The sequence below is a fragment of the Ailuropoda melanoleuca genome, chromosome 9 (genome assembly GCF_002007445.2).
Source record: "Ailuropoda melanoleuca isolate Jingjing chromosome 9, ASM200744v2, whole genome shotgun sequence".
Lineage (NCBI taxonomy): Eukaryota > Metazoa > Chordata > Mammalia > Carnivora > Ursidae > Ailuropoda > Ailuropoda melanoleuca.
This window is the reverse complement of record NC_048226.1, coordinates 99269852-99284657: the sequence shown is the minus strand read 5'-3', so window position 1 is coordinate 99284657 and position 14806 is coordinate 99269852. Positions and strand designations below refer to the sequence as shown.

At 50.0% G+C, this 14806-nt stretch overlaps 1 protein-coding gene across 1 annotated transcript in view; it reads left to right on the top strand.

Moving 5' to 3' along the window:
- COL22A1 (collagen type XXII alpha 1 chain) overlaps positions 1-14806 on the top strand; it is a 235160-nt gene that overhangs the window by 88903 nt on the left and 131451 nt on the right. Inside the window, exons 16-21 of the mRNA XM_034668525.1 lie at positions 2771-2824; positions 4823-4867; positions 9188-9232; positions 9477-9506; positions 9775-9828; positions 14033-14086. Coding sequence (XP_034524416.1) covers positions 2771-2824; positions 4823-4867; positions 9188-9232; positions 9477-9506; positions 9775-9828; positions 14033-14086 — 282 coding nt within the window. The remainder of the gene's footprint in view (positions 1-2770; positions 2825-4822; positions 4868-9187; positions 9233-9476; positions 9507-9774; positions 9829-14032; positions 14087-14806) is intronic.

Below are 14806 nucleotides of genomic sequence, written 5' to 3'. Positions count from 1 at the left end.
CCTGCTCTGTAGACGTCTGTCTCCCATGTGTCTGTCTCTGCCTCTGCTCTCTCTCAGCTTCTCTGTCCCCTCACCCACCCTGTGCTGGCCACTCTCTGCCTCCCGCATCCCCCCCCCGGGGAGCACACACATTTGTCAGCACTCCAGCTGTGTCCCACCTGGCCCCACTCTCCGCCTGCTGGCCAGGGACATGGGTGGCTGACACTGACCGTGCACCTGCAGCAGTCCTGAATTGCCATTGGGACATACCTTGCTTCCGGGCCTCACGGATCTTGATTGGCAGGTGCAAGAGTGTAAGAAATGGGGCTTGAGCAACAGGCCGAGCCCTCTCATTTGAGGCAGACCTTGTGAAATTGTACATGGTCAACAGTTTTTTTGCTGAATCCTAGGGAAGTGCCCTATTCAGGAGTGACATTTAGTGGGCTGAACTTCTCTAAGGAAGAGAGTTGTGGGATGTCAAGAGACCTTATCTTCAATCCTGGCACAGGATTGTCACAAAGGTTCTGTGTGACTCTGATCTAGATACATCTCTGTATCTACATACACCTGTAATGTGAGGGCATGGGATCCCACGGGTTCCGAGACCTTGCCAGCTCGATGGAAGAGACCCACAGACCCTGTGGCTAATAGAAATAGAGGAAGAAGGGTCCAGAGACCCAGGTTTTGGTGCCTGTGCAAGCATGTCCCACTGGGGTTGAGTTGCTTTCCATCTCAGCCTCAGTTTCCCCATCTGCTGTTAGCCCTCCATCCTGCCAACCTCATGGTGTGTGGAGAAAGGGAATATTGCTAACAGATGTGGAATCGCTTGGCAGAGAGAAAAAAATGCAGAAAAATATCCTCTCTGTTCATCTAAAACTCACATAATGAAACGACGTTTTTAAGAATTAATATGCAACAGTGTTTGAAAATGGAAATGTGTACATCATTGTTCTAGCATTTTTGAAATAATTTCTGAAGGGCAGAAAGCAGATACTCCTAAGTTTACATAGATGCAGGAGGGAAAGGACAAAATGTGGAGCTGGGGAGGTGCTGGAAGGAGCCCCAGCCTCCGATCCGTGGCTGTGGGTGGCAGAGGGCCTGGAGCAGCTGTCTGTGGTTAACTGGGGCCTTGTACTTGGGGCAGCTGAGTTGGGGCTCCTCCCTGGACCTCTGCTTGAACCGGTCAGTGGAAAGCATCAGTGTTTACCCCCAGACTAACAGAGAGAACAGGTAGCCAGCACCTCCCAGAGGGAATGGGAGCCTCCAGACCAAGGAGAAAAACTGATGCCCCCACCCATCAGGAGTCCGCCTGACCCCGTGGTCCCCGGCAGTGGTCTCCAGTGAAGTGGGTCAGCACTCACAGGCAGGCACATGAGACTAGCACAGGAAAAATGAGCAGAAGACTAGGAGTCCTCAGTCATTCAAAGAAAAGCATCCTGAAAGACACACCAACCTTTTAAAAAAAAGGGGGGGCCAAGAGAAAACAACCTGAGAGATGAGGTTATAGAGAAATAGTGTCAAACTAACTTTCATGTGTAGTCTTCCTGTCATTGAGTCAACGTCAGCGGGGCCACACTGAGTCTCTGGGCTGGGCACTGGGGTGCTCTCATGAGAAGAGTGAACACACGTCATGTCCTCACATGAGCGAGAAGGATGGTGACACAGATCATAGGTACAAATCGAATTAACAGGAGTGAGGGATACAAAATGAGACATGCTAGAGAAAGACGGGCCTCTCATTTGTATTAAAAAGCCAAAGAGGGGACATGGACGTGAGCCCGGAAGGCTGCTGAGGAGCCAGCAGAGAGAACAGTGGGCACAGCACGTGGAAACAAGAGACGCGGCTGTGTTGGGGGGGACAGAGATGGAAGCCAGGGCTGCTGGAGTGGCCTATAATAGACTGTTCATAGTAGCATGGACCCCCCCATGGGAGTCGCTTTTCTCCACCAACCAAGTTCTCAGGGCCCAGCAGGGAGAAGAACACAGGCACACCAGATAAGGACACTAGCCATTAGAGGAGTCCACCGACATCTATAGGCTTTGGCTCAGGGAAGCAGTGCTGGGCCGAGAGAAAGATGGCGGCACCTACTCCCCGCCTATTATAAGCAGGTGTTTCAGATTGGGTCTGTCATGCCTAGTCTTAGGTGTCTTCCCAGGAAAGGATTATCATCATCCCCATGACATTTGGTCAACAGAAACTGCCTCAGAGGTGAAGTGACTTATGCAAGATTTCAGAGCTAAGAAAGACAAGCCTGGCTCTGAACGCAAGCAGATGGACGGGTGGGCATTGGCGGGACATGTGGACGATTGCTTACCGTTAGCCAGCTTGTAATTCCAAGCACTGGGAATGTAGCAGGTGTTCATACATATCCACTGGTGAGTGAACGATGAGTAAATATGCTCACGGGTTTGTGGACCGCATTACAGAACCCACAAGTCCATTACTTTGTTTGACTCTGTGAGATGACGCGATGGCGTGGTTCAGAGGGGCTGTACGGCCTGACCTTGGTCACAGATTTGGGGAAAACAGAGCAGATTTAGGAATCTGGTTTCTCTGACCTTTGATGTACATGTGTTGAGCCACAGTACACACAAATTCTAGGCTGGGGTGTGTGTGTGTGTGTGTGTGTGTGTGTGTGTGTGTGTGTGTGTTTGGCTCGTGCGGTATCTGAAGATGCCAGGTAGACAGTAAAGGTTAGCGCAGTTGGACACTAAGGGCCTTTGCATCTCCCGGCACTGGCCACAAGGATGCCCATTTGTCCTCATCTCTTCCTTTTCCTTCTCTTGCCAGGGGGAGAGAGGCCTGGATGGATTCCCCGGGAAGCACGGGGAGACGGGAGAGCAGGTAACGGGGCATTGGGTCTGGTGGGCTTGGCTTTCCCGGAGGGTGGGAGCCTAACACAAAGCTCTGTAGGGCCTGATTGCCTTGATCTCCGGCTCAGCTGGAGGCTCGGGGAGGCCTAGGGACCAGACCCCCACTTCCACCAGGGTGTGGGAGTCGCAGAGAACACACCCCTTTCAGTCCATTCTATGGGTGACGTGCATGTGTCTGAAGTGATGTGTTCATGGCAGACTCTTCCGTAAGAGTAAAAAATTACAGACATCCTAGAAGTTCATCAGTGAAGAACTAGTCAAACAAAGCAGGGTGTGGAGTTACAGGGGAATGACCTGAAGCCGTGGAAACTGATGGAACTCCTACTGTGCTGATGGGATGTTCTGTGAGCAATGCGGTTGTATGGAAAGTACAGGCAAGCATAGAATGGTGTGGGAAACGGCATCTAGGGCTTATCAGGGACATTCACTCTCTATGAGGACACTCAGGAGGCTGATTATCTGCTTTCTTCTTTCATTGCCTCCGGAAGAGGCCCCGGGGTGTCTGGCCGATGGGATGGGAAAGGGATTTTTATGCACATACATTTTGAACCATGGGAATGTGTTATCCATGAAAGTAACTACATTTAAATATTTAAATGGCTAAAACTAAATAAAACCTAAAATTCTCCATCTGCTTGAAGACAGTTGGGAAAATACTTGGGTCATATAACTTAATACATTAATATATTAGTCAATTCATACATTCATATTACTAGCTTATAGATTAAGTATATTAGTTAATTATATTTGATATATAAGTTCATTATAATGTGTTAATTTCTGTATATTATGTTAATATGAATTAAATTTATGGATAATCCCATCACTCCAAAATAACAGCTTGATTTATATTTATTGGCCCTTAACAAATTGGACTAATATCTTGTTATGTCTTAGCCCCTTCCCTTAACATGATGTCATAGCACATAACCGTTTTCTTAAATACTCACCAGGGACGGGACTCAGATGACCACTTAGCATTCCGAGGTGTGAACGTGCCATCTTGAATTCATATTCAGTGCACGCTGCCCCTGCCCCAGGGCTGAGTCCTAACTCTGGAAGTACGCACATGGTGAGGGCCCAGAAAGTGGTTGGGCAGCAGGACAGCGCGTAGTAAGATGCAGATGGTGTGGCCCCAGCAGGGCAGGGGCGTGGAGAACAGAGGAACGGCGAGCGTCACGGAGGGTCACAGAGCATCTCCTCCTACGAGGGGTCGTTGGGTCTGTTCTGGTCGTGGATGTTTACAGGAAGAAAGGAAGTGGGAGAGCTTGTCCGAACATCTCTGAGCACACCTGTGCCTTTAGGATGAATTCCTCAGGAAGTCACTTGTCAAGGGGATGAACTCTTCCTCTTACGAGGAGACTGACAGGAGGGCCCCTGGGGTGGGGTGGCTTGGGGCACCTCCTCACTTCCACTCCGGTGGGAGCATTTCCTGCCTGGCTCTCCACTGGGACCCCCTTGGAAGGCTTCCCAGTGGGAACCTGGAGGAGGAGGCGGGCTCGTCTTCGGGATCTCCTACGCCCGCCCTCCGGGTCCTTGGCTTTCCTGCTGCACTAACTGATCCTGGTCCAGAGTCCAGGCAGCCCTGTCCCTCCTGCCTCGGCTCTGGGGACCTCGCCGGTCCTTAGCACCCTCTGAAGAGTCCACATGACACCCAGAGGGTCACGGGTGCCTGCTTCCTGCCTCTTGCCTGGAATCCCTCCTGACGCATCCCTTGTATCCCTGGGGGAGCAGTCCTTGTCCCTCAGAATATGTGCCCCACACCGCAGTACCCGCTGAGTCCAGACGGGATCACATGAGATGTGGCATTTGGGAGTCACTGAGAAGGACTTTTCCAGCAATAAGCACTGTCCGGAAGTGTGGTCTGTCCTTCTGGGGCAAAGGCAGATTACAGCTTTGGAGCTGCATGGCCCCGACCTCTTCCTTCTCCACTCACTGCCACTGACAGTCCTCCCTTTCCTCCCTCCAGGGGAGACCTGGCCCTCCTGGCGTGGCAGGACCCCAGGGAGAGAAGGTAAGCCAGGCCTGGGGTGAGAAGGGCTCTGGGCTCTGGGCAGGTGGGTACCTGGGGCCCGGGGGAAGTGTGGGGCCCAAGCTGGAGCTCTGGGAGCAAAGAGCAGAAAGAGGTGATGAGCTGGGTCTCAGGAACTCAGCTCCCAAGAAATTTCTGGTTATTTTATTTAAATTTTGTTTTTCTACTTTGAGGAATAAAAACCCATTTAAAAACAAAACAAAACAAAAATCGCTGTTATATAATATCCAGACGTATTAAATATTATGCTACTTTAAACTGCCTTCCGGACTAAGGCAAGGCTGTGAATAAATACCAAACAAAATCCGACAGACTCCTCCTCCTCCTCCTCCATTTCTCTCTGTTCTCCGCAGGATTTTTTAAAAAATGTGTTTTATGTTTTAACCAGAATCACGATTCTGAAAATGTACTGGATCTTTCATAAACAGAATAAACATTGCATCTCATCATACTGGCCATCTCCTTTAGAACATTCTCTCGAGAAGGCTTAACTCAATAAATTTGAGCTTAGAATTTCTGTATCTCAGTGGAAAAAAACGCATGTGAAGAGTCTTGGCAGGTTGTGAAGTGCTCTGAAAATGTATGTGAAGATAATAGCCTTCCAGAGCATTCCGGGCGGCAGGGAAGACTGAGAAGGTACAGTGTGCCCTGGGTTCTAAGAGGAGGACCAGAGCACAAGTTCCAGATTCCTTGACAGGCCCCTAGGAAGGACATCGGGCACTGGGTTTAAGAATAGCTGGGGAGAGGAAGGGAGGAGGAATCCAGGTAAACTGAGGCAGGTGCAGCCCAGAGAACATCACTTGGGCTCAGGGTCACTCTTCAGAGCTCAGGTAAAGGTCACTGCCTGATACGCACTAGTCCCAGCAATGCTGGAGAATAAAGGAGGAGAGAAGACTGCTCTACTCTTTATAGAAGTGGACGGAGTATGTGTTATAAATAAATAAATATACCCACAGGCTGAAGAGCCTCACCTGAGGAGTGGCGGCTGGAGGACATTGACGTCTTCCGAACTTGCTCACTTGGGCTTCAGTTCTGACTTGTTATTCTCTCTCCCAAGTATTTTTAGAGTTGAGATTTATATTGTTATATTATCTTGGCATCAGGATTTTAATATATTCTCACAGTTCCTTGACAGGGGATGCTAAATTCTAAAATAAGTAGTTTATTTCAAGTCCCTGAGAGGGAATGATCCTTGAAGTTTGGATGTAGGTAACTCCTGCCATTGCCCATGTGCGTGTATGTGTGTGTGTGTGTGTGTGAGAGAGAGAGAGAGAGAGAGAGAGAGAGAATGAGAGAGAGAGAGAGAGAGAATGAGAGAGAGAGAGAGAGAATGAGAGAGAGAGAGAGAGAGATCCCAACCTTCCACCTCATTTATAGATGTTTTTGGCCCCTGCAGTTTGGGCAACAGCTGAGCTAATGCCTATTATGATGAACACAGCAGAAGTGCTAAGACAAGGTCATGGGGTCGTGGTAGTATTTGGGTCGTTCATTGGAATGATCAGGAAACCAGGGATGCTCAGGTGGTTGGATGTCTCTCAGCGCATTCTCAGTGAACGTCATGGAGATAAATCTCAGATGTTTTACCATCTGCGAAAGTCATCGGAACCGCAGAGCTGGTCTGTTACACCCCTTCACTTTACAGATGAGAGAAGGGAGCCCAGAAGAGTAGGGTGTCTTGTTGGAGACCCTGGAGTGGCCTTGCAGTAAGGCCTGCGAGCTGCCTGCCCACGCAGCCATTCACTGGAGATCTCAGGGTCGGGGTGGCACTGTTCAGGCCAGGTTAAGGTGCCATGCTGGTGGCCGGTATCTGTTGGCACATGACAATCTTACTGAACCTTAGAAGGGTAAAGCAACGATCATGTGGTCTCACGCAGTCTCTGAAGGCCAGGATCTAGGTACGCAGTGTACCCATAGTTGGGTCATCCTGGTCCAGGGTCTTCCATGTGAGGCTGCCAGCCAGGCTGTGGTGAGCTGAAGAACCCGCTTCTGAGCTCACACACATGATTGTCAGGCCTAGACTCCTTGATGGCTGCAGGCCAGAGACTTTACATACTCATGACATGGTCTCTCCATAGGGCTGTGCACAAGAGGGGACATTGCCTCCCCTGGAGTGAATGGCGAGTGACCTGAGGTTGGGGGTGAGGGGGGTCCACGTGGAAGCCACTGTCAGGTTCATAACCTCATCTTGGAGGCCACACCACGTCCGTCCTGCTGTGTGCTGTTGGTCCCATAGCCTAGCACTGGTACAGGGTGGGAGGTCCCCACAAGGAGGCGTGGGCCGCTGGGGGCCATCGGGGAGGCTGACCACCACAACAGCTAAAATGACCATTGCAAAAATGCGTCACTTACATCGTGCAATGAAATGACTCGAGGACAGACTGTTGGTTCTATTACTTACTAGCTTTTTGACCTTGAACAAGTTACTACACATCCCTTTGCTTTAGTCTGCTTGTCTCTAAGATGGGAAAGAATGTCAGAGGGGGAGAGCTTGACCCTAAGTCCTTCAAACAAGGCCCGGCGGATGGAAAGGCTCCCATCTCTATCGGCTGCCTGCTCACAGTTATTATGGATGAATTACAGGATCTTAGCCTTCCTTAAGAGTGACGTCATATGTCGGGACGTTGGCGCTTTTCTTCTGTAAAATGACCTGAGCAAATGAGAAAGCCTGTATTGATAAATTTCATGACTATCACGGAACATTCGCTTTTGTGGTATAATAACGACGATGTGTACAACAATAAACACCACAAAGTAACTGTGGTAGGGAGCCCTAGTGGCGATAAAAGAAAGGGGATGCAGTCATGAACCCCAAAGGATTGATGATGCTCCCACATACGACTGATGATCTCTCGTTCATATCTGTTGCTATAAGATAAGATCGCCACACAGAGGTACCGAAGAGTTCAGAATGGCTTCTAGCAATCACATTACCAAAGTAGTAATAAGGTTCGCGGGAACAGAGGGAAAATGTCATCCTGCTTGGGGGGACCGAGAGGTGTTTATGGAGAAATGGAGAGAAGAGGTGCCACTGGGGTCTGAGGGCCTGGCGATGGTCATGTGTACACGTCACGGAAGCATCTGGAGAGGATACACAACGGTGAAATATGGCGTGTGTGTGTGAGCGTGTGTGTGTGTGGTTAGTGGTGCCATGGAGAGAAAAAAAACTAGAACAGAGAGATGTTTCTGAGGTAGGACGTGTTACTGTGTGTGAGAGACAAAGAGGAAGGGAGAACAAAGAGGGCTGACATTCATTAACTTGTCCCTTCCCCTCCATTTTGCTGTGCAGCCAAAACCACTCTAAAATAAAGTCTATTAAAAGAACATTTAATTGGGTGCCTGGTGCTGGGTAAACAGAGATGTTTTTCCAAGTCTTGGACAGCCAGCGGGGACCATGGGGTTGTTCAGTGTCAGGGAAAACCTGGCCTGTCCATAGAATAGGACCTCGAATGTAGCGCGGGACAGCACGCCTGCCTGGAGCCACTCATTCTGATGCCTCCGCGCTGGAATTTAAGAGATGCTTTCGTATTTATTCAGTGACTCAGTCGTTCTTTGCCAGTTTATTCAGCACTAGTCTTTCCATGCTTCCCCATGCTCCTTGAGCTAGCCTCAAGGGAAAATGAAAAGTGGTGTGTCCCCAAGCCACGTGACGGGACGTCGGCTGCAAGTCGTGAGCTGGTTTACCTATGGGCCGTGAGAGTAAGCGCGGTGAAGGGTTTGCTATTGCACAGTCAACAAATACGTCCCACGTAAACCGAGGCATAGCTCACACCGCGGCGATCTGATGCACCCACAGCCGTCACGGGCCGCGTGACCCCGGCACAAAACAAGTCTCTTGTACATCATGACTTGGTGAAGACGGATGGGTGTGATCACAGCATCTGTGTGACTTATTTGATAAACAGTAAGTGCTGACCACATGCTGAACCAGGGACTTGGTGCAAGGGATGCGCCATAAGGTGTAATGACCGCTCTGGCCGTGTCCGATGTGGCTCCTGGTGCAAGCAGGTGCTCACCGAATAGTGGACCAGGAGCTGCTCTTGAGCAGAAAATGGCTGGGAGAACACCAGCCAGATCTAGGCCCTGACCAGGCACCAAAGAGAAAATAAGGCCCCTCTGATCTTGACACAGAAAATCTGAGCAAATCTGCCACGAGGAGGGAGGGAGATCCAGCATGAGTCTGAGAGCAGAGGAGGAAGTGGTCCCGTGGGCTCGCGTGGATAAACAAGGGCCTCCGAGGGGCGGGGACTGGAAGAGGAGGGTGGCAGGAGGTATGCCATTGAAATGTTTGTCATTTCTGTGCAGGGTGACGTGGGGCCTGCAGGACCTCCTGGTGTACCGGGCTCCGTGGTAAGTGTGCAGCCCTACCCAGGGGCTGGAACCACAGACCCCAGTGCTGATGGGATTGTGTATTTGGAAGAGTCCTTGACTCTCCAAATGATACAAGGCTTTCCACACTCTAAGTGCAGTGAAATCAGAGAAAGTCAGGAATTGCTGCATTACAGCATGCTGTGTGAATACCCTTGATGGAACTGAGGGAGAGGACTATTGAGAAAACACCACCACCTCTGCTGACTCATGGTTTGTCCCACAGGTGCAGAGAGAGGGCCTGAAGGGTGAGCAGGTAAGGGGAATACGGTCCTCCCCAGGCAGGGCTCCAGGTGGGAGCAGGGATAGAAAGGCCACAGCCATGGGGTCAGAGCGGCTTGTGGAGGCCAGACAGAGCCTCCCAGAGATGGGTCAAGTTGATTTTCCACCAGGAAGGCTAATTCCCACTCTGTATCTCTGGGTCCCTTTTGGGAACTCTGGATGTAGACTCTGGGTCAGCAAAGGGTCATGAGTCACGGGGAAGGGGGAGCCATGGCTAATGCGTGTTTGGCTTCTGTTACCAGGGAGCTCCAGGACCACGGGGTCACCAGGGCCCACCTGGGCCACCAGGAGCTCCGGTAAGTCACCTTCCTAGCCTGGGGTCTGCTCTGAACACCTCTAGGTCTGGAAAACAGTGGTTTCCCCTTCTGAACTCTGTGACATTGCAGAAGCTGGTCCTGTCTCCCCAGGTGACAGATGCTGGTGTCACCATCATGCATGGGAGCAAGCTGAGCCCCGACAAGTGAAATTTCCATTAGGCGGTTCCCAAATGTGGAGCTGAAGTTGAGACCCAGCAAGTCTGCCTTCACAGGCCCGGTCCTAAGCAGGCCACGAGTGGGGTTTCTCGTGGGCAGTCTAGTGTTTTAGGTTCTTTTTTTTTTTTTTTAAAGTAGGCTCCAGTCCCATTGTGGGCCTTAAACTCACAACCCGAGATCAAGAGCCGCACGCTCTACTGACCGAGCAACCTGGTGCCCCTTCGTTTCCTTATAGATAAAACAGAGTCATTGGACATTGCAGTGCTAGGCGAATCTTTTCCAGTGCATACTTGCTTCTCCCCTGGATCTGATTCAAACTCACTTCTCAGTGTCCAGGAAAGCTTCAGCCTTTGGGTTCTCGACTGTAATGGATTTAGTGATATGTAAATAACCATTTGGGAAGAGGTCATTCCAAGGGACTCTGATCCTTTTGTGATGGGAGTTCAGATACGAAGGATAATTAATGAGCATGCAGTAAATTCCACAGGTCAGTGATTTCACCGTGCTCCTCCTGGCAACATGCTGCAGCCCCTTTCAAATGACCGTATTTTACAAAGGAAACAAGACAACTCTTATTTTGAAAGGTTCATAAATCAATTTTATATGAAGCCATCGGGGCTCATCCCTCATTAGGCTAAGTGTGTATGGTTTTGTTGGGGTAAAAGCAGAAGAAATCTAGCAGATGTTAAAGTCCAGTATAATTAGAGCAATTCCATACCAAAAAGTTCAAGTCAGAAGAGCTGCCTTCTGTCTCTGTAACCTTGGATGTCTTGTTTCATCTGCCAAGGCTTGCTTTCCAGAGCTCCTCACCATTATGATAACTGTTGGGAGATTCACAGTAGAAAAGGCAGGTAGCACAGTATGCTCTCATGCTTGGATCTCAGTGCATGTGGGCATATATATTTCAGATCTAAAATTGGCAAGTGCTGGAAGTCTATACTATAGTGTATATACATATGCATATATGTGTATATTTTAAAGATCTATTTATTTACTTTAGAGAGAGAGAGAGCGTGTGCAGAAGGGGAGGGGCAGAGGGAGAGAGAGAGAATCTCAAGCAGACTCAGCACCGAGCACAGAATCCCACATGGGGCTTGACCCAGAGACCCACGACCCAGACTTCACGACCGGAGCCAAAACCAAGAGTCAGACGCTCAACCGACTGAGCCACCAGGCGCCTCTCTACTATAGTGTATTTTTATGTGCGAACATGCTTGTTAAATCTCAAGGGTGAAGTCATTCTTTTTGTTTTGCCAATGAAGATCTTGGTGCAGAGATATTGAGTGGACTGTGCACAGTCACCCAGCTATTCAGAAGCAAAACTGACCTTTGAACCCAGATTTGTCCGACTGTCAAGCCCATGAGTGCACAAGGCAGCCATACTTCTCCTAAAATGTATAAAGAAGAATTATTTCCTTCATGGCCCCCACTAAGGAAGAAGCAGCTAACAGTGCCCAGCCGTGCTTGACCCTGAGGCAGCCTTCTTGACCTCTCACTCTGGATCCTCCCCTTTGTGCAGATTTTCTTATGATGAATGTAAGAGTGTGGGCAGGGGAAAGAAGGAAGAAACCTTAAACATTTGTGGCTAAATATTAATGCTGGAGGTAGAGGGGCGAAAACACATGGGCTGATCTCCTGGTTGAATGAAGGAGATGGAAAAAATAACCATGAGTAAGCACTTGCAGTCTCTAGAAGATTAATGAGATTTCTGAGCGTCCCGTTCCTGCATTCCATCGTATAGGACAAGGACATGGTCCCGAATCTTCAGCAAGTTCAAACGCTAGAATGCCTCAGCCCTGCAGCTCCGGAAGGAGCTGTCCGGCGTTCTGAAGCTGTCCTCCATATAGATGCTCTCCCTAGAATGAGGCTTAGAGCAGTACCTGGTGATGGAATTAATTCCCTTGCAGGGAGCTCAGAAACACAACAGCCTCCCCCAAGCCTTTTGCAAAGAGGGCCCCATGAGGAGAGCCCAGGACTAAAAGATTCTGAAGGCCAGGACAATGTCTCCCCTCTCTAAATCCTCCGTTTATCTCATGGTGGGGACTTAGTGTGTGCTTACGAGCTGTGGCCCCCCCACAGCTGTTCAAGAGGGGCGTGAAAGGGGGGCTGACCACAGTGNCCCCATGAGGAGAGCCCAGGACTAAAAGATTCTGAAGGCCAGGACAATGTCTCCCCTCTCTAAATCCTCCATTTATCTCATGGTGGGGACTTAGTGTGTGCTTACGAGCTGTGGCCCCCCCACAGCTGTTCAAGAGGGGCGTGAAAGGGGGGCTGACCACAGTGTGAGCTCACAAGGAGCAGCACGGGCACTGAAGCACGGCGCTTGCAATGCAGCTGCAACATCAGGTCTCCTGTCCCACTTCTTCCAGCAAGTAGCTTTGTGTCTTTGCCGACATTGCTCATCCTGCCTGATACTCCTGTGCTTTACCCCCGCCCAGAAATCGTCATCACTGTCATCATCATCATCATGCCCGTGACTGTGTGATGTGGGCCACGTGAGCTAGTGTGCAAGGCAGGGCTCGGCGCAGCCCTAGTAAGCCCCGTACCCGTATCGGTTGCAACGTCTGTCTATTTTGAATCCCCAGCAGCACCTGGCCCAGGGCCTTCCGCAGAGCCGTTGCTGCCTAAATATTCATTGGATTGATTCAAACGGAGAAGCTGGCTTCAGTGACTTCTGGGGAGGATGGAAAATTTTGGAGTTTGTGTTCAGCAGTCCCAGAGAGAAGAAAATGTTTCCCCTTCTCTAAATGGAAAACCGTGTGTGGCATTCTGCATCCAAATGCTGGAGCGGTCCGGGAGGCTGGCAGCTTTCACCTTCCCCCGAGATGCGACAGGCTCTGGCAGTCTCATCAACGTCTGGTTGAGCATAATAAAGAAGGGCAAGCTGCACAGATCCCATGTGTCTGCTGATGCTCAAGGAACTTTCACTCACTTATGCAGGGTCTTCCCACCCCGTGTGCCCCAAGCTCAACGGGATAACCCTTATGAGGAAAGAAGATTTAGCCTGTGGTTCCTGTGGGTTTCCATTCATGTGTTTGCATCCCCGGTGTTGTTAAGAGAAAAGAATATGGATCTGAATCCAGTGTGGTTACGTCATAGTCATGCAAAACTCAGCAATAGTAGCTCTTTGTACGATAGTGTTTATTGCAGGGCGGTGGGGGGGGGGCGTCTGACCAGCATTCACCCGGGAGGTTGACGATCGCGGCACAGAGCTGAGGGCCCCATTCTCCCACTCCCATTGTGTGCCTTCCTCCTAGAGCTGCCATCATGTGGGTGTGAATCAGGGTGTGGTCAGGAGGTCGGGGGGGTGCTCTGTCCAGGCTCTTGTGCCCATTCTCCACGTGGTCCCCACAGCCACTTGGTAAGTAGGTTATATTGTCCTCACCTCCGAGATGAGCCATCTGAGGTTCACGGACGCCAAGGAACTGGTGTGAGGTCATGCAGCAGATGTGTGTATTGGGGGGGGGCTTAGGGGATATGACTTGAATTATCAGGTCAGTAGGACCCTTCCTGCAGCAGTGTTCCTTGCTTAATTGAAACTGATCTGTCTTAGGCAATTTCATTCATTTGTCCAGACAGCCCTATGTTGCATATCACTGTTGACCGCATCCCATAACCCAAGCTAGTTCTTGCTGAGACAGCAACATACAGGGACAGTGGCACTGGCTTTACAGCGAAAGACCCTTGGGTTCCAGAGACTTCCGTGCATGCTTTATGCAAAGCACTAATGCAAGGCATTTGAGCCCCAGTGTGTTCATCTGAAAAGTGTGAATGATGTTGCCTCCCTCTTGATTGCTAAACATACTTGATTAGGCCAGATACATGCACATATTTTAAAGTGTTACAGGGACAGGACTTTTTCCCCTCCTGACCTCCCAGTCTCCCTATTGAAATGGAATGGTATTTCCTACCCAATGAGCATGAGAAGGCAAAGTGCAGCCTGTGGTGTTGAACTCTGCATTGACCATTGTTTCTTTTCTTTTTTCTTTCTTTCTTTCTTTTTTTTTTCTTTCTGCTCCTCCTAAAGGGTCTGATGGGTCCCGGAGGCAAGGACGGACCTCCTGGTTTACAAGGTCTCCGGGTGAGTAACATGTCTTTCCCTTCCGATCCCCAGCTCACCCTCACTGGGCCCCCACATCAGCGTCTCAGACAGAGGATGTGGTGCCAGCCTCCTGAGCTTGAGATGAATACTGGAAGCTGATTGAAGGGTTAGATTTTGTTCGTCAAACACGGTGGACGTCCACTCTGAGCTCAGCCTGGAGCGGGGTCCTGGGGACGTGGAGAGGAGCCTGTTGGCTGCTGTGAATCATGTATATGGAACCCCACAGCTCTGTGTGCTCAGAGCCCCGGCAGAAGGAAGCCCAGTGCTGAGAGAACAGAGAGAAGGGGCAGCTGACCCGGCCTGCGAGGCAACCAGGACTTCTTGAAGAGGTGATATTTGAGCTAAGTCTCCAGGAAAGAATTAACAATAAGGATTAGGGAAAGGATAGAGACCTGTCAATAGGCTCTTAGCTACTTTAAACATCCGTTTCATTATTGAATATCATAATATCTCATGGTATTCCATTTAATTTAACTTAATCTAATTTCATTAAGCACCTGTCATTTTTTTAGCCAGATTGTACCTACCTTACGGGTTTTATTCACCAGTAAGCACAGCTCCTGACAGTGTCCTGTGGTTTAAGACAGGGGGATGGAGAGTACACCTGGCTTAGGTGCCCTCTTCGGGGTCCCCACGGTCACTGAGACTGACCCCTGACTCTGAGGCCCCCCAGTTCCTAGCACGGTGCCTGGCATGGAG